Source organism: Pipra filicauda, unplaced genomic scaffold (assembly GCF_003945595.2).
Source record: "Pipra filicauda isolate LSUMZ 115617 unplaced genomic scaffold, ASM394559v2 scaffold453_size531900_pilon, whole genome shotgun sequence".
Taxonomy (NCBI): domain Eukaryota; kingdom Metazoa; phylum Chordata; class Aves; order Passeriformes; family Pipridae; genus Pipra; species Pipra filicauda.
The window spans coordinates 21,601-39,138 of NW_024104591.1; the positions used below are offsets into that span (position 1 = coordinate 21,601).

At 68.9% G+C, this 17,538-nt stretch overlaps 2 protein-coding genes across 2 annotated transcripts; one reads left to right on the top strand and one right to left on the bottom strand.

The window, feature by feature from the left end:
* Positions 1-2,490: 2,490 nt before the first annotated feature.
* CRABP2 (cellular retinoic acid binding protein 2) lies at positions 2,491-6,480 on the top strand. Its single transcript, XM_027742470.2, has 4 exons — positions 2,491-2,649; positions 4,626-4,804; positions 5,709-5,825; positions 5,950-6,480. The coding sequence occupies exons 1-4, from the start codon at positions 2,580-2,582 to the stop codon at positions 5,998-6,000; spliced, it is 417 nt and encodes a 138-aa protein (XP_027598271.1). The 5' UTR covers positions 2,491-2,579; the 3' UTR covers positions 6,001-6,480.
* Positions 6,481-10,332: 3,852 nt separating this feature from the next.
* On the bottom strand, positions 10,333-15,325 carry LOC113999219 (dnaJ homolog subfamily A member 1-like). Its single transcript, XM_027742506.2, has 8 exons — positions 15,281-15,325; positions 13,835-13,984; positions 13,569-13,767; positions 12,176-12,280; positions 11,817-12,044; positions 11,508-11,738; positions 11,328-11,428; positions 10,333-11,233 (listed from the first exon to the last, which is right to left on the bottom strand). Exons 2-8 carry the CDS (start codon positions 13,964-13,966, stop codon positions 11,006-11,008), a joined length of 1,224 nt encoding a protein of 407 aa, XP_027598307.1. The 5' UTR covers positions 13,967-13,984; positions 15,281-15,325; the 3' UTR covers positions 10,333-11,005.
* Positions 15,326-17,538: the final 2,213 nt, after the last annotated feature.

A 17,538-nucleotide genomic window follows, 5' to 3' on the forward strand; every position in this document is an offset into this window, starting at 1 on the left:
GGGGGTCCCGGCGGCCACGGGGCCGGGGCCGGACTCGGTCGCGCCGTCCAGCTGTGTTTCATTTCCGCAGCGGCCGTGGCCGTGGCCGGAGGGGGGGGAGGAGGAGGAGGAGGGGGGTGTCCCGCCAGCTGGGATGGATTTGCAGGGACTTGGGGTGGAGGCGACGGGCGACCTGCCCTCACTCAGGCTTCACCCCCCGGCCCCACACGTTGGAGCCCCCTCGTCCCCTCTCCCGACATCGTGAGAGGCTGATGGGGGGGGGCGTCAGGACGAGCCCCCGGTGGCCTTGGCTTCTGTGCAGGGTGTGGGTACACGTCACCCCTCCCGGGGTGGATCCCGGGCACCATGGAGGGGGAACATCCCCGAGCAGCCACATCCTCCCAGGAGGGGCTCTGGGGCACTGGCAGCGTTTGGGGGAGGGGGCCCACGGCGGTGCCAGGGCAGGAAGGGAGTCGTGCCCGGGCTGGGGGAGCTCCCTGTGGTTTGCGCTCGGGATTTCTGCGGTTTCTGAGGATTTTTGCCGGGAAGGGGGACGCAGGCGGCGGCCGCTGCCGGATGTTTCCAGAGGCCGAGCCAGCTGCTGCTGCCCAGGCGCTGGGACGCGGCTCCCTGCCTGCCTCCCAGAGAATCCGTGTCCTTCCCGGGGGTCACTGGCGCTCCGGGGGGGTTATTTGGGGCCAGTGGTTTGCCTGCCCACCCCAGGGCTTTGCTGGGATGGGAGGGAGGGAGAGGAGGGTGGAGTGCGAAGGCTTTATCCGCCCTTCCCGGCAGAATCCCTTCCAGATGTGGGGCTGCTGGGGCTGGCGTTCACAGCCCCACTGGGTCATGGTGCCCAGCGTGGGGTGAGGGGGATGAGGGTGTCCAGAGGGGGTTGCAGACAGATCCCACCCAGCCCCCTCCACCCACTGCTCTTGGAATGGGGCTTCTTTTTCTCCCTTCGTTCCCTAAACTTTAAGCAAACACGCAGCATCACCCCTGCCGTGACTCCGGGATGGGGGGGACGCAGCTCCTGCCCCCCTGGGGTGAAGGGGTTGGGGTGACCCTTCTCCCGCACCCCTTCCCCAGCCCCTGCAGCTCTGCCTGTCCCTGTCCCTGTCCCCTCTGGCACGGCCCCGGCGCTGCTGTAGGTGAGGTTATGTCAGCGCCTGGTGAGAAATCCTGTTCTTCGGGGGATTAGGGACGCGGCAAGCCGGGACTTGGCTCGCCGGCCCGAGCCGGAGGTTCTGGGGGCACGGGGGGGATGTGGCCCGGAGGAGAGAGGCGACGGGGGCTCTGCTGGGGCCTTTTCACCCCAATCCAGAGCAGAAACCTCTCTCCTTCCATTCCAGAGTTGCTGCTGCTGAACCAGAAACACCATTTCTTGCTTTTCTTGCCCAGAACCGGCCCCGCGGCACAACCTGCCCCTTCCCGCGGCGGTTCCCAGGGGAGAGAAACCTTGGGAAATCCCTCAGCGCTTGTTACCAGGGAGGGACCGAGGGTTCACCCGAGGGGTGAATCCCTCCCCCGGGCTCTGCCACAGCCCCCCCCAGCCCTGCACGCACACGTGTGTGCACAGACACGTGTGTGTGTGTGTGTGTGTGTGTGTGTGTGATCATGTCAAGTCACTGGCCTGTGCATGTACTCGTGTCCACACGTGTGCACGAGTGAGCACGAACACCTGCACACACGTGTGTGTGAGAACATCACCCCTGTGCAAACACACGTGTCCTGTGCACACGCGTGTGCTCCTGCTGTGTCTCCAGGGGTGTGCACCAGGCTGTGCCACTTGGGGGGTTGGAGGCAGGTTTGGGGGCACAGGGAGCTCCAGTGGGGGGTGCAGGAAGCTTTGGGGGTACAGGCAGTTCTGGGGGGATGTGGGCAGCTCGGGTGGGGGAACACACGGAGATCAGGGGGTGCAGGCAGATTTTGGCGGGTGCAGGCAGCCCGGGTGGAGGGGATGCACAGAGATTAGGGGGTGCAGGCAGCTTGGAGGGGTAGGGGCAGAGTTGGGGGGTGCAGCAGCTCCGGGGGAGGTGCAGCACATTTGGAATACAGGCAGTTCCAGGGCGGCGCACAGGGATTAGGGGGGTACAGGCAGCTCCAAAGGGGGTGCAGGCAGATTTGGGGGGGTGCAGCAACTTGGGGGGGTATAAACGGCTCGGGGGGCAATGTGGGAAGTTCGGGGGCTGAACGGGCAGATCGGGGGGATGCAGCAAGCCGGGAGGGTACAGGGAGATTAGGGGGGTACAGGCAGCCTCGGAGCGGGGGGGGAGAACAGGTAGACCAGGGGGTGCCTCTCGCCCGCATCCCCCTGGGCAGATGGGGGCGGGGGGCTCCCTCCGGGGTCTCCCCGCGCAGGTGAGCGCGGAGCCCCCGCGCCGGGGCCGGGGCCGGGGCCGGGGGGTGGGACCAGCCCGGCGATAAAACGGCGGCGCGGGCGGGACGGGACGGACGGACGGAGGGAGCGAGCGGCGGGGCCGGTGCTGTTGCCGGTGCGGAGGGAGCGGCGGGTCCCTCGAACCGCTTAGTCCCCCCTCGGTTCCCCCTCAGTCCCCTCCCTGTGCCCCCCCTCCCGGTGCCCCCCACCCCCGGCAGCCGCGATGCCCAACTTCTCTGGGAACTGGAAGATGAAGAGCTCGGAAAACTTCGAGGAACTGCTGAAGGCGCTGGGTGAGTGAGCCCGGCTCTCCCCCCCGGGTCCCCCCAGGTCGCCCCCGGGCTGTGGGGGTGCGCAAGGGAGGCGGGGGGGGCCTTTCCCCCATCTCGCCTCCGAGTCCTCCTCCGGCCCGGGGGGTCACAGGGCCCGGAGCCGGGGGACGCCCCCTCCTCCCCTTTTTCACAAAGCCCTCGGGGCTGGTGCCCCGCTGGGGAAACTGAGGCACGGGGGGGCTGGGCAGCACGTCCCGCTCCCCAGGGGTCCCACACGGCCCCCGAGGACCCCCCTCCTGCCTGCCTCACTTTCCCCACCCTGGCGGGCCCCCAAGGCACCTCCAAACTCCTTCACTCCCCTTCGGCCCCTCCACCCCCCACCCCAAAGGCACCCTCGGGGCTCACCTGCCACACGCAGCCGGGGCACGGCCGTGTCCCCAAAAACAGCCCAGGCAGGACCCCGCTGGGTTGGGGTCCCACCCTCGCAGGGCTCATCTCGGGGTCCTTTGCCCCCCCCCCGGGTGGTGTCGTGTCCCTGGGGAGCGGGGCTGGGGAGGGGGCCATGACCCATCGCAGGGGGTGGAACTGGGGGGAGCACAAGCTCACAAGCTCTGGGGGTCCCCGGGGATTTGGGCAGGATCAGATCCAGCCCCTGCACTGCTCCCCTCCGCCTGACCCGCTCCTCGCCAGCCGGGGAGCTGCCGGAGCAGAATATTTTCCAGGTTAGGGGATACGTAACGAATATTTCAGGATAATTATCACTTTCTTGGGTTTCACTCCCGTTCCCCCGTCGCCCCTTCTCCCCCCCTCCGGCCCCGCTGCTGGAACCGGCTCGGGGAAACCTCAGCAGGAAAATAAATCCGCCAACCCCCCCCCCCGCCTCCCCACCCCGAGCCCTTTTCCTTTCCCACGGCGGGATCAGGGGGCTCCTGCCCTTCACCCCCCCGGCTGGTACCCCCAGACACCCCTGGCAGAGGGTCTGGGGGGGGTATCAGACCCTCAGGCTGGCTGCATCATGCCCCCTCTCCTAGTTTTTGCTCCCTTTGGGGGTTGTTTCTCCTTCCCCCCCTGTGCGGGCATCATGTGGGGGGCTGCGTCCGCCCACTCGAGGGTTTGGGCACCCCCCGGTGTGAGTCAGGCCTCGGGGGGAGGGAAGGGACCTGGGGGTGTCCGTGGGGTCTTGGCGTGGCCATGGAGGGGACCCCTCAGGGACGTGTCCCTCCCCACTTTGTGAGGATTCAGCTCCTGGAGCCCCCCCGAGCACCCACATCCCCCCTGTGTCCCCACGGGGGAACTGGGACCCTCCGTGTCCCCCCGGTCCCTGGGGAGCCCCTTTGTGCGGGGACCTCTCGGGAGGCGCAGGGGGTGTGGCCGGTGCCCACCCGGAGGGTGACACGGGAACAATGTCCCCAAAGAGCAGCTCCCCCCGTGACAGCCGGGGGCTCCAGGACATGATGGATGAGCCGCCTTTGGAGCGGGGACAAAGCCCCAGCTGCCCCGCGGTTGGCGGGGGGGCTGCGGGGGGGACGTGGGACCCCTCGGGGGGGGGTCACTCGGGTCACCAGGCGCAGAGCTTGGACCGGGGCCCTTGTCCCCGCCGTCACCCCGCGCTGGGTGAGCCCTCGCCCCCGTCACCCCCGTCCTTTCCCCCGGGCTCATCCGGCGCCAACCCCGGGATCACCCCCACCCCGCCTCCGCCAGGTAACGAGAGCCAGATGTGGCCCAGATGCGGCCGGGGGGGCTCGCCCGTCCCCCCACGGGTCTCCTTGAGCCACCTGCGGCGCTCGGGGTGCCCCGGGACGTGTCACTGCCAAGCGCGGGGGCTGCGGCCGCGACCCCCCCGTGCTCACCCCGGGCTCGGGGGCGGGGGGGCAGCGGGGCCCGCATCGCCCCGAGGGCACCGAACCGCTCCGGTCCCTCCGCGGGGCAGGGGCAGCTCGCCGGGGGACGCTGCGGGAGGGGAGGGGGGAGCTCGGTGCCACCGTGCCCTTCCCCAGGCGTGAACATGATGCTGCGGAAGATCGCGGTGGCGGCGGCGGCGAAGCCGGCGGTGGAGATCCGGCAGGACGGGGAGAGCTTCTACATCCGCACCTCGACCCCCGTGCGCACCACCGAGATCCGCTTCAGGGTGGGCGAGGAGTTCGAGGAGCAGACGGTGGACGGGCGGCCCTGCAAGGTGGGCGCGCGTGGGCACCCGCACACGTGTGTGTTTGCGTGTGTGTGTGTGCACACACGTGTGCCTTGCGCCGGGGCAGCAGCTCTCCCCTGCCCTGCCACACGTGTGCCTGCACCGCTGCACGTGTGTGCACACTCGTGCCTGCACACACCACGCTCGCACACGCGTGTTACATGAGAGAGAACACACAGTTCCGTGTGTGTGCACGTGTGTGCAAGCGTGTGCATGTGAGTGTGTGTGCACACGCTTTGCACGAGGGCAGGAGCTCTCCCTTGCGTGTCACGGTTGGATGTGTGTGCACAGTCATGCCTGCATGCGTGTCATGCACACACACGTGTGTTACATGAGGGCAGCAGCTCTGGTGGGCATCCAGGAGTGCGTGTGCACACCCACGCACGTGTGTGTGTGCACATACATGTGTATTTGTGTGTACGTGTCTCACATGGGGGCAGGAGCTCTCACTTGATGCGTGTGTGCAGTTGCACACGTGTGCACACACACACACACACACACACACACGTGTCTTTTGTGCCAGGGCAGGAGCCCTCACATGTGTGCCCATGTATGTGTGCCCATGTATGTGTGCACACACATTTTGTGTGCACACGTGTGCACACGTGTTTGTGCACACACGGGTGTTTTTGCACACACAGCCACACACATGGTGAAGGCAGTCTGCTTCCACTGCCCCCGTCCTCTACCCGTGCCCCCCACCCCCAGCCCCTCCCTGTGCCCCCAGCCCCTCCCCACGCCCCCCAGGTGACAAATGAGCCCGGCCACCCATCTGGTGCAGGGGCAAACGGCCCCGTCCCTCCCTCAGGGGCAGTGACAGATGCTCTGGTGCAGTGGGGGGGTGTCCTGCTGGGTGCCCCCCCTCCAAATGTTACCCTCTCCCCTCCTGCAGAGCTTGGCCAGGTGGGAGAGCGAGAACAAGATGGTTTGTGAGCAGCGGCTGCTCAAGGGCGACGGGCCCAAGACGGGCTGGTCCCGGGAGATGACCAACGACGGGGAGCTCATCCTGGTGAGGGGAGAGGGGGGGGGCCGCCGGGGGCAGCGCCGCCCCAGTGCATGCTGTGAAATTCCCGTGGGGTGGGATGAGGTGGGATGGAGAGGGGGCCGTGCCGTGACCCTGCTTCTCCTTGCAGACCATGACGGCCGATGACGTTGTCTGCACCAGGGTCTACGTCCGGGAGTGACACCCCCTGCTCCACTGACCCCCCCCACCGCCCCCCCCAGCCCCTCTGACCCACCCCGTGTCCCTTCAGTCCCCTCCGCTCGCCCCCCCCAGCCGCGGGGGGACCTCAGCCCAACCCCTTTTTTTGGAGGGACACACACGGCTTTCCTCCCCCCTCCACAGGGCGGGGGCTCTCCGAGAGCAGGAGAATCTCCTGTTCTGGCCCCGCTCTGCTGTGGACGGAGCGCCCGGGGCCTGGCGAGGTGCCGGGGCACGGCGGGGGGTAATGCGGCCCCTCCCTGGCCTTTGGGCTGCTTTGAACTGCTTTGGGTTCGGGTTGCTGTTGGTTCCCGCAGCCCCCAGCCCTGCCCCGTGCCCCCTCCCCAGTATTTATTTGTGAATATGGTACTAGAGGGGAACACCAGTACCCCCAGTTGGGGCAGTGCCAGGTCCGAGCCCCCCCAGAGTCCAACCCCCCCGCGTCACCTCCCCCCTTTTTCAATAAACGTCCTATGACCCCCCCTGTGGTGTCCCTGTCCTGTCCCGGCCCCACTGGCACATGCACAGATCCCTCACCCCAGATCCCGCACCCTGGATCCCACACCCTGGATCCTGCACCTCAGATCCCACACTCTGGGTACCACAGCCCAGATCCCACACCCTGTGTCCTGCACCCTGAATCCCACACCCTGGAACCTGCAGATCCCACACCCGGGACCCTGCACCCCAGATCCTGCACTCCAGGTCCCACACCCTGGATTCTGCACCACACCCCAAATCCCACATCCCAGATCCTACACTCTGGATCCCACACCCCCAATTCTGCACCCCAGATCCCACACCCTGGATCCTGCACCCCGAATCCCACATCCCGGGTCCCACACCCTGGATCCTGCACCCCGAATCCCACATCCCGGGTCCCACACCCTGGATCCTGCACCCCGAATCCCACATCCCGGGTCCCACACCCTGGATCTGCTCCCCGCCGTTGCGCAAGGGGCCGGGGGCGGAGGCGGTGGCCGGGTTGGCACATCCTGGCGTGGGAAGCAGGTGGTGACCGCGGGGTGACTGTGGGGCAGCGTGGGGATGGGGTGTTGGGCTCTGCCTCAGCACCGGCACGAGGGGTAGGCAGGAGAGACCCCAGCCCGGCTCGGCCGGAGGATCCAGGGTACCTGTGGGTGCTGCCCACGGGGATGCGGCTCCAGGGCTTTCCCGGGGATTCTCGTTAGGTGCTGCCCACTAATTGCTGTGTGTGGGGTGACATTAATTACCCCGGGATGGGGGGGCTCAGGCTGCCTCTGTCCTCGGGGCTAAGCTGGGGCAGTGCAGGGAGGGTCGGGGTGCAGGGGGGCCCTGCCCAGGGTTTGAGGTGCAGAACCCCCCCAAGCCCAGCACAGCCCGACTCACCCGGGGTGGGCCAGGACCCCTCAGCCAGGGCAGCCCCCGAACCACCGTGGGGAAGGTGGGGGGCACTGCCCCACTTCCCCCATCAGCACCGGGGTCCCAGTCAGCCTTTGGGGTGATGGAGGGCCCTGAGGGGTGAACGCAGTGGAGGGTGCCAGGACTCAGGGTTGGCTTCACCCCCGTGCCCGGGGTGTGATGCTGCTCCCCCCGGGAGCGCGTCCAGCAGCGGGAAGGGTGGAATTACACCTTCCCTGGGGAGGAGGAGGAGGGGGAGGAAGGCTCTGGTATCTCCAGGTGGACACTTGGCAGGCGCCCATCGCCCCCGCCGCCATTCCCAAAGTGCTGCCAGGGCCGCGTCCCGGCTCTCCCGACTGTCCCCGCGCTGTTCCCGGGGGTGGGCGCAGGACTCGCCTCCCCCCCCATCTCCATCCAACCGGCCGCTGCTCCCCCTGGAGACCCCGGGAAAGCCACGGCCGGGCAGGAGCAGCCGGTAATGAAAACCAGCCGGCTCCGACGGCTTTTCCCCGGTTGGAGGAATATCCTCTTTCCCCTGCTGCCCTGGGGACGGCTCCGGTTTGCCTCCGGCTGGGGGGAGTATGGGGGGGCTCTGGGACCCCGAGAGCTGGGGCGGCACGTCTGGATGGGGAGGGTTGTCTGGCTGCCCGCACTCCCCCACACAGCGGCCTGGGGGTCCCATCCTGCCCCCGGGTGCTGGGGGTGCAGGGGATGGAGGTGCCCCCTCCCCGCAGCACGGCCGAGGCGGCTGCTCCCGAAACAAAAGCAAATTCCTCCGAGCGAGGCTGGGCTGGGGGCCGGGATGGAGGGGCCGCGAGTGACCCCAAAACTGCTCTGGGGGCTGTGCCTCCCCTCCCATGGCACGGCGTGGGTGGTGTCGGTGCCCCCGGCGCCTCTAATCCGGCACTAATCCTCCCCTGTGACCCCGCTGGCCCCCGGGCGGCCCCGCTGCCCCCCCGGGCTGGGGAGGGGGCCGGGCTGGCCCCTCGCCTTTCATCTCCGGAGACAAAGCGGGGCCCGGCCCCCTCCCCGCTCTGTGCTCGGGGAATGAATGCCCGACCCTGGGGGGCCCTGGCCCCTCACCCCGGAATTTTTCCATGCGTTCTCTGGAAGCAGAGGCTGGGCCGGGTGTGAGGGAACAGCATTTCATCCCCCCTCCGCCCCGTGCCGGAGCCTTCGAGAGGGAGCGAAGGGGGGGCTTCGTTCCGCCCGAAGGGGGGGATGCGCTGGCTCCTGCCCCTCCCTGCCCGGGCAGGGGGACAGGACTTGTCGGGCAGGTTTGGGGGGGACACCCCCCTCCTCTGGGCCGGGATGCTGGGGGTGGGGGATGGAGGAGCAGGGCTCAGCTGGAGGAACAACGCCCCGCACCCCCCTCAGCCCCACGGCGCTGGAAAGGGACGGAGAATGACCCCAGCCAGGCTGTGCCCCCCCGGAGCCGGTGTCACCCCCCGACAATTCCCACATCCTCTGGGCCGGCTGCTGCCCAGGCTGGAGCCCACCCTGGATGGTGCCGAGGGGTCCCAGCTGTGTGCCAGCCCCCCCGCCCCGGGTACCCACTCTGACTGATGACCTGGGGACAGGGATGTGCCAGGCTTGGGGGGGTCTTGGCCCCTCAGCCCCCCCGCTCCTGGAGAGGGGGTCTCTGGGTGGGTGAGGGGGATATCAGTGTCACTTGGGGGAACTTTGGGGGGCCCACGCCGGGCAGGGCTGGGGTGCTGCAGCCACCAGGCCACACGCTGGGGTGGGCTCTGGCACACGGCACGGGGGGCTCTGTCCCTGGGAGGAGGGAGCAGCGCCTTGCCCTCGGCCGGGCAGGAGGTGACCCTGCCCTCGGGGGTGGCCCCGTCTCAGTTCATGCCCTGGGGTGTCCCCACGGCTCAGGGCAGCTCAGGACGCTGGCACCGCTCAGCAAGGCATGGTCAGCCCTGGGGGGGGGGACGCAGCCAGCCCTAGGAGGGGGGTGACAATCACCCCCTACGCGGGTTCACCCCCTCCCTGCGCCCGCCGGGGTTGGGGGCTGTGCGGGAGCCCCCCGCCCCGCTCCCCTCGGCTGGCGGCCGGCCAGCATTGTTCTCGCCTCCTTCTCCTCCTCCTCCTCCTCTCCCCCTCCAGCTGCATCTGGCGCCGCAGCTTTCCTGGGCTCCAGCGGTGGGGGGGTCTCCCCCCCCAGCCCATCCTGGTCACGGTTCCCCTGGGCAGGGGGCTGGGGGGCTCTGCCCCTCTTCCACTGTGATGGGGAGTCTTGGCAGCTCCACGTGGAGGATGGGGGGATGTGGGGTGCATCTTGGCCCCCAGTGGGGTTTTTTTGGGGGGGATTGGTCCCCATAACTGCTCTGTAGCCCAGCTCTGCCCCACGGCACAGCTGGAACCTGCCATGGGGTGAGTGCAGGGCTGAAAAGGGGACGGGCTGAGTCTATTTGGGGGGGGTTTGCCTCCATCGTGGGGGCTCCAGGGATGCTGAGATGATGCAGAGGGTCTGCAGGGATAACAAGGGGGTGGGGGTCTGGAAGAAGGGGCTCTGGGGGTGGTGACAGGGCAGGATGAGGGGCTGGGGGGGATGCAAAGAACCAGGAATGTTTTGGGACAGGGGATAAGGGGGCTTGAGGGGGGAGAAGGTAGAGGTGCAGGGTTGGTGGGGGTGGGTGGGAGGGCCTGGGCAGGACAGGAAGGGGGACGGATCCCTCCCCGAGGCAGGAGGAGCCTGGAACAGCCCCCGGGGGTGGGGCAGGACAGGGAACCACCCTGCTGTGTAAGGATGGGGAAACTGAGGCACACCCAGGATCAAAGCAGGGCAGAGTCACCACCCCTGGGCTCCAGCTGCCCCACACTCTGCCCCACACACAGCCCCACACGCCGAGTTGGGATTCGCGTTTAATGCCAAGTACAAAGTCACCCACACCCCCCCCCCAAAAAAAAAAAGGAAAAACTTCTAAAATTCTTTCAAAAATAAATTAAAGGGAAGGGACGAGTCCCCACCACCCCCTCCTGTCCTGTGCAAAGAGAAAAGAGCCACCCCCTCTGCGCCCCAGGGCCTGAGCCAGGCTCCAGCAAGAAAAGAAACGGGCAAAGCAAGGGGTCGGGGGGGGCCTGGGCAGCAGCCCCTCCACGGTATGGGGCTGGATGAGGCCATGGGGCAGTGGCAGGGGCCCCGAGGGAGGGTTCAGGGGGGGCTGGGCAGTTCCCCTCCACCCCACACCGGCTCCAGCATAAGCTTGGCCCCACTGGAGCAGATGGGGACACTGAGGCAAGGGGCAAGAAGCACCCCCCTCTCCTCCTCTTCCCCAGGCCAGGGCTGACCTTTTCCAGCATGGGATGTGCCTGCAGCCCCAAGCCCCCCATCCATGGGGCTGCTGGCAGCTGGACCCAGCCTCAACCCCCCCAATCCCCCGCCCGTGGGCAGTGGCAGCTCCACCAGCGCTGGGCTGACGGGAGGGCAGGGCAGGGGGGCCTCGCCCTGGCAGGGTCGGGGGGCTCCTGCCCGGCTCCTGGGGGGGCGAGGGAGGTGAAGTGCTGTCGGAAAGGCGACCTATGTACATCCCTGAACGTGGCGGCTCCGTGAGTCCCCTCCCCTGCCCCGGCTGTGCCCGGGGGGCTCCGCCCCACCCGCGCTATGAGGTCTGGCACTGGACGTGCTGGCGCATCCCGTCCTCGAAGTCGTCCTCGTGATAGGCCTCGCCGGTGTAGGGCCGCCGGCCGGGCCCGCCGTGCGCTGTGTAGTCGCTGAGCTCCACCTCCTCCGTGTCCTCCGTGGCCATCACCTCCTCCTGCGGCGGGAAGAAGGCCTGGAGCTGGCGCAGGCGGTCGGCGGGGAGCCAGCCTGGCTCGGGGAACTTCACCTGGGGACGGAGAGGGGGATGTGAGGTGTGGGGTGGCAACACAGGAAAGCCCAGAGGTTGGGAGATGCCAACTCCCACCCGGCTTCCAGCCCACCTCGAACTGCAGGATGAGCTTTCCCTTCTGAAACGGGCTCCTGTAGACGGGCATCCCTTCGTTGGGGACACACTTCAGGTCCCCAGGCCGGATCACATCACCTGCGGCAGAGGTGAGGGTCATCCCGCTGCACTGGCAGCTCCTGGCCTCCCCCAGCTCTCCCGAGCCCCCCTCCCTCACCTGGCGGGGAGGAGACGAGCAGGGTGCGGTTGTCCAGGGTGCGGATCACCTGCCGGCACCCGCACAGGGCGTCTGCCAGGCTGATCTCCCTCCTGACGATCAGGTCGTCGCCGCTGCGCCGGAAAACGGGGTGTTCCTTCTGGTCCAGGACGATGATGATGTCCCCGGGCTCCAAGCCGGGCACCTGGTCCCCCTCCTCGTGGAAGGTGATTTTCTGCCCGTCCTTCATTCCTGTGGGGAATATGGAGACGGGTCAAGGCATGGGGGCAGCTCTGGGGTGACCCCACTCCCCGCACGGCCCCATCTCACCTTTATCCAGGTGGACACTGAGGATCTTCTTCTCCCGCATGACCTTGCGGCCGTTGCAGGTGAGGCAGCAGTCCCGCGGGCGGATCCACTCGCCCTGGCCCTGGCACTGGGAACACACCGTCTGGATCTGCTGGATCATGCTGGGCCCCAGCTGGTGGATGCGAACCTCCATCCCTGAGCCGTGGCACTTGGGGCACCTCCTCTGGGCGCCCTCCCGGACCCCACAGCCTGTGCCGAGGGGGGCAGGGGGTCAGACCAAGGGGTGGGGGGTGCTGGGGTGGCCCCCAGCCCCTTGTTGAGGGGGGCAGGGGTCAGCTGGAGGGGCGGGGGGTCCTGGGGCCCTGCAGCCCCTCGCTCACCTCCGCACTTGCGGCAGATGATGTTCTTCTGCAGGGAGAGTTTCCGCGTGGAGCCGTTGTACAGGTCCTCCAGCGACACCGAGAGCTGGTGCACCACTGTCTTCCCTGAGTGGAGGGGAGAGCCCGGCTCAGCACCCAGCTCAGCACCAGCCTCATGCCACCCCCCATGCCACGGCCACTCAGCATCACCCAGGTCCTCCCAGAGCCAGTCCCGCTCCTTCCTCAGGAATGGTGACAGGGTCGCTGACAGCTTTACAGCTTTACAGCTTTACTCAAGGCTGGGCGTCTCCAGGCCCGGATCCTGCCGGCCGCCCTGGGGCAGTGCCTGATCCCCAGCGTGGGCCGGGCACGGCTCCCACCCCAGGGCGCTCAGCCACCCTGCAGCTGCTCCAGCCGGAGCTGCCAGGACGCTTCCCTCGGCCTCCTAATTGCCCTTCTATTAAGTCGTGCCACCTCAGCAAGAAGCGCCCTGGAGAGTCGCCCTGTCCCCGTGACCCAGGCCCGAGGCATCCGGACAGTCACCGGGGCGGCCCCGCGTCCTGCTGCCGCCCCCGGGGCCCTGCCAGTGACTCAGCCCCAGCCTCGGGGACGGCGGGGGAAAGCCAGGACAGGGACAGGGAAGGGCCCTTTGAAGAGGGGGCAGGTGGAGAAAGTAATGAGGGTGATGAGGAGCCGCGTCTGGCTGCGCGCCGCGGGGTGGGAGACGGCCCAGGGATCCCTGTGGGGTCCTCACGCCCCCTGAGCCAGCACCAGCCCCCTCCCACCCCTGGGTCCTGTCAGGTGCTTCATGCCTCACCCAGTGCTGTGCTCAGTGCCAGCCCTCTCCCACACTGGGGGTCCCAGCAGGGCTGTCACCCCCCGAGCCAGTGTCACGCTGTGCCTGGGCACCGGTCCCCTCCCACCCCAGGGTCCCGTCAGGTTCTTCATCCCCCACCCAGTGCTGTGCTGGGACTCCCACTCCAGGGTCCCATGGGGTCTGTCACACCCTGAGCCAGCACTGTGCTGGGTGCTATCTGTCAGCCCCCAAGCCACTGTCGCACTGTACCTGGGTGCCAGCCCCCTCCCACCCCGGGGTCCTGTCAGGTCCTTCATCCCCCACCCAACACCATGCTGGGCACCAGCCCCCTCCCACCTCAGGGTCCCACCAGGTTCTTCATCCCCCATCTGGGCACCCCCTCCCACCCTGGAGTTCCATCAGGTCCTTCATCCCCCACCCAGCACCACATTGGGTACCAGGCCCCTCTCAGCCCAGGAGTTCTGGCAGGACCTTCATCCCCCAAGGCAGTGCCGTGCTGGGCACCAGTCCCCTCCCATCCCTGGGTCCCAGTGGCTCTGTCACACTCTGAGCCAGCACCACGCTGTGCACCAGCCTCCTCGGTCCTTGTCCCCGTACCTCTCCTGTCCGCCCGGTTGCGCATCCTCACTCCCCCTCCGAAGAACAGGTCGAAGATGTCCATGGGGGAACCGAAGCCGCCGCCGCCCCCGCGGCTGCCCAGGCCTCCCTCCTTCATGGCCCTCTCGCCGCCGCGGTCGTACAGCGCCCGTTTGTGGGCGTCCGACAGCACCTCGTAGGCCTGGGAGATCTGCTTGAACTGGGGGGGGGAGAGGCGGGTGAGGCCGAGGGGGGTTGGCCGGGGGGCGCCGGGGGGCTGCACGTACCCGCTCGCCCTCGCTGGGGTTCTTGTCGGGGTGGTAGCGCAGTGCCAGGCGCCGGTACGCCCGCTTGATCTCGTCCAGGCTGGCGCCCGGCCGCACGCCCAGCAGGTCATAGTAGCCCGTCTCCTTCACCATCTTCCTTGACTTCACGTGCTGGGATGGGACAGAGCCATGAGCACGGGACCCCCTGCCCAGCCTGGGATGCCCTGCCCAGCCTGGGACACCCTGACCCTGCCCAGGACCCCCTGCCCAGCCTGGGATGCCCTGCCCAGCCTGGGACACCCTGACCCTGCCCAGGACCCCCTGCCCAGCCCGGGACACCCTGACCCTGCCTAAGAGCCTTGCCCAAGGCAGGATCCCTGCCCCTGCCCAGCACACCCTCCCTCACAATGCTTTGAGCCCCATTCTCCTCCCTGCACGGCCCCGTCTCAGTTTCCCCCCCTCCCCAGGCATTCCATGGGGCAGGGAGTGACAGCCAGGTGACAGCCAGGTGACAGCCAAGTGACAGCCAGACCCAGCACGGGGGTCCTGTAAGGAGGGGCAGACCCCAAGGCCGGTCGCCACCCCAGGGGGATGCCCTGAAGCCCCTTCCCACCGTGAGGACTCCCCCAAAAACTTTGATCCTCATTCCCCTCCCTGCACGGCCGTGCCTCAGTTTCCTCCTCTCCACATCAGCATCCCGCGGGTCGGGGGGTGTCAGGGGGTGTCTGGAGGGGGTGACATCCCCCTCCCCGGGCGCGGGGGCAGCCAGACCCCGCCGGGGGTCCCGTTAGGAGTTGTGGACCCCGAGGCCGGTGTCGGGGGTGCCCCGTGTGTGTGTACGTGTGTGTCCCCCATCCCGACCCATGTGCCACCGCCGATAAGCCCCGCGTGGGGCGGGGACGTGTTTATCTTGCGACACGGGGTGGGGGGGGGGCGGGGGAAGCGCCCGTGACCCGCTCACGGGTAAATAAACGGCACCGACACCGGGCTGGGTCTCCCCCCGCCTCTCGTGGCCGAGGTCGGGACCCCCAGGGCTGGGTCCATCCCCCGGGACCCTCGGGGCCGGGACAAGGGACCCCCTGGGCTGTGTGTGGGACCCTCCGGGGCTGGGTCCGACCCGCCGGGTCCAACGCGGGACCCCCCGGTCTGGCGGCCCCTCCCGGCGGGGGTCGTGCGGCGGGGGGTGTCCGGGGGTGACACGGTGACATCGCACTCCCCAGTCACGATGACACCCACGCCCCACACCGAGGAAGGAGGGGGGGCCAGACCCCCACCCGATGCGCACTTTGGGGGGACGGGGGGTCACCCCGGATTCCCCCTCCCGGGTATCCCGGCGAGCCGCTGACACCGCGGCCGCCGCTGACACCGCCAGGGCGGGGCCGGGCGGTCGCCGTGGGGGCCCCGGGGGTGGGATCGGGGGGTCCCGGGGGGGATCGGGGGTCTCAGGGTCGCCCTCCCCCCACTCACCGCCGCCGCCGCTCCGCCGCCGTCTCCGAACTCTCTGGAAGCCGCGGCCCCGCCCCCCGGGGCCGGCCCCGCCCCCTCGGCGCCGCACGCCGCGCCCATTGGCGGAACCGCCCCCTCTGCGCCCGCCCATCGCCCCGCGGCCCGCGCGCTGATTGGCTGAGAGGCGTTCCCTTCCGGCTCGGGAGGCGGGGCCGCTGCCGCTGCGTTGCGATTGGCTACGGAGCCGGTCTGGGACCGGCCCCCGGGGTCGGAGTCTCGGCGCTGATTGGCTGGGAGCGGGTGGCCAATCAGAGGGGAGAGGGGAACGGCGGAGGCGGCCGGCAGGGGGCGCTGTAGGCCCGCGGGGAGGGGGGGACAGGGTCAGTCCCGGGGGGGTCAGAGGGAGATCGGGGGGACCCGGGGGCGATTCTGGGGGTCACAGGGGGGGCTCAGGGGAGACGGGGGGTCCGGGGGGCCCTGGGGGGTCCAGGGTAGGGTCACAGGGGGGCTCAGGGGAGACGGGGGATCCGGGGGGCCCTGGGGGGTCCTGGGTAAGGTCACAGGGGATCCCGGGGGGATCCCAGGAGGGCCTCGGGAGGTCCTGGGGGAGTCAGAGGGGGGATGGGGGGTCCAGTGGGTGCCGGGGCAGGTTCTGGGAGTCACGGGGGGGGCAGGGAGTGACCGGGGGGGTCCCGGAGAGGATGCCCCGGGGGAACTCGGGGGGTCCTGGGGCGGGTCCTGGAGGTGTCACGGGTGGTCTGAGGGGGGTTGGGGGGGATGGGAGTTCTGGGGGGTGTCGCAGGGGGGGTCCCGGGAGGATCCCGGGGTTGCTCGGGGGGTCCTGGGTGGGTCACAGGGGGGTTAGAGGGGGGATCGTGGGTCCCGGGGGGGTCCCGGGGGAGGGTTCTGGGGGTCGCAGGGGGGATCGGGGGCGATGGGGGCCTGAGGGGTGTCACATGGGGGGCTGAAGGGGCCCCGGGGGGGGTCTGGGGATCACAGGGGGGTCAAGGGGCATTCTGAGAGGGTCACAGGGAGGTCTGGGGGGGTTCGGGGAGGAGTTCTGGGGGTCGCAGGGGGAGCTAGGGAGTACCTGGGGGGTTCTGGAGAGGATCCTGGGGAAGGCTCGGGGGGTCCTGGGGGCGTCCTGAGATGGTCATAGGGCGGTCTGGGGGGTCCCAGAGAGGGTTCTGGGCGTCATAGGGGGAGGATCCCAGGGGGCTCGAGGGTCCTGGAGGGGTCTGGGGGGTCAGAGGTGGTTTAGAGGGGGTCCAGGGGAGGGTTCTGGGGGACGCAGGGAGGTCAAAGGGAGACTCAGGGCATTCTGGGGGAGTCACAGGGGGGCCAAAGGGGGCTCGGGGGGCATGGAGGGTCTGGGAGATGTCACAGGGGGTTCCCGGGAGGATCCTGAGGGGTCTTGGGGTGTCCTGGGGGTGTTGTGGGGGGTCACAGGGGGTTTCGGGTGAGTCCAGGGTCCCGGGGGTGGCCTCGGGTGGTCTCAGGAGGTTTTGGGGAGTCCTGCAGGGTTCACAGGGGGGTCCCGGTAGGTCCGGGGGAGTCACGGGGGGGCTCAGGGGGTCCAGGGGAGGGGGTGGGTACCCCGGGGTGTTCTGGGGAATGTTGTGGGGGGGTCACAGAGGGGTCCCGGGGGAGTTACAGAGTGGTTCCAGAGGCACTTGGGGGCTGGGCAGGTAGCTCAGAGGGTCTATGGGGGGGCCCAGGGGGATCCCAGGGGGCCTTGGGGAGTTCTGGGAGGGAACCCAGGGGAGCCCGGGGGCCATGGGGGGGCAGGGGGTCCTGGAGGTCTCTACCCCCCTGCCCTGTGCACTGGGGGTACCCACAGGGAGCCGGCTGTGTCCCCCCTCCCCAGATAGGCTTTTTTTGGGGGGGGTGCTGCCAGGAGCAGGGAGGGGTCTGGGTTTGAGGGCACTGGGGGCTGCCAGGAGCAGCAGGGACCCCCGTGCTTTGGGGGTGCTGCCCTCCAGGGCTTGAGTGATTTGGGGGGTGCCACTGGTGGGCTGGGCTGGTGGGGGGAACTGGGGCTGAACTGGGGGGCTGGGGCTGAACCTCGGGGGTGAATCGGGGGGGTCAGGGTCTGTCCTGGGGGACTTGGGGTCAGAACTGGGGGGTTGGGATCTGGACTGGGGGGCCAGGGGCTGTCCCGAGGGGCTTGTGAAGGTGAACTGGGGGTCTGGGGTCTGACCTGGGGGTGTGGGGGGTGTGCTGGGGGGTCGAGGGTCGTCCCGAGGGACCAGTAGAGGAGAACTGGGGGGGACTGGGAT

Bases quoted from the DNA above. Each gene is read 5' to 3' on its own strand.
- CRABP2 (XM_027742470.2), top strand. From the start codon at position 2,580: ATGCCCAACTTCTCTGGGAACTGGAAGATGAAGAGCTCGGAAAACTTC. The intron at 2,650-4,625 runs GTGAGTGAGCCC...GCCCTTCCCCAG, and splicing joins GGAACTGCTGAAGGCGCTGG to GCGTGAACATGATGCTGCGG. The intron at 5,826-5,949 runs GTGAGGGGAGAG...TTCTCCTTGCAG, and splicing joins ACGACGGGGAGCTCATCCTG to ACCATGACGGCCGATGACGT.
- LOC113999219 (XM_027742506.2), bottom strand. From the start codon at position 13,966: ATGGTGAAGGAGACGGGCTACTATGACCTGCTGGGCGTGCGGCCGGGC. The intron at 11,429-11,507 runs GTGAGGGAGGGG...CCTCTGCCGCAG, and splicing joins GCTCGTCTCCTCCCCGCCAG to GTGATGTGATCCGGCCTGGG. The intron at 11,234-11,327 runs GTGGGCTGGAAG...CTCCGTCCCCAG, and splicing joins AGCTCATCCTGCAGTTCGAG to GTGAAGTTCCCCGAGCCAGG.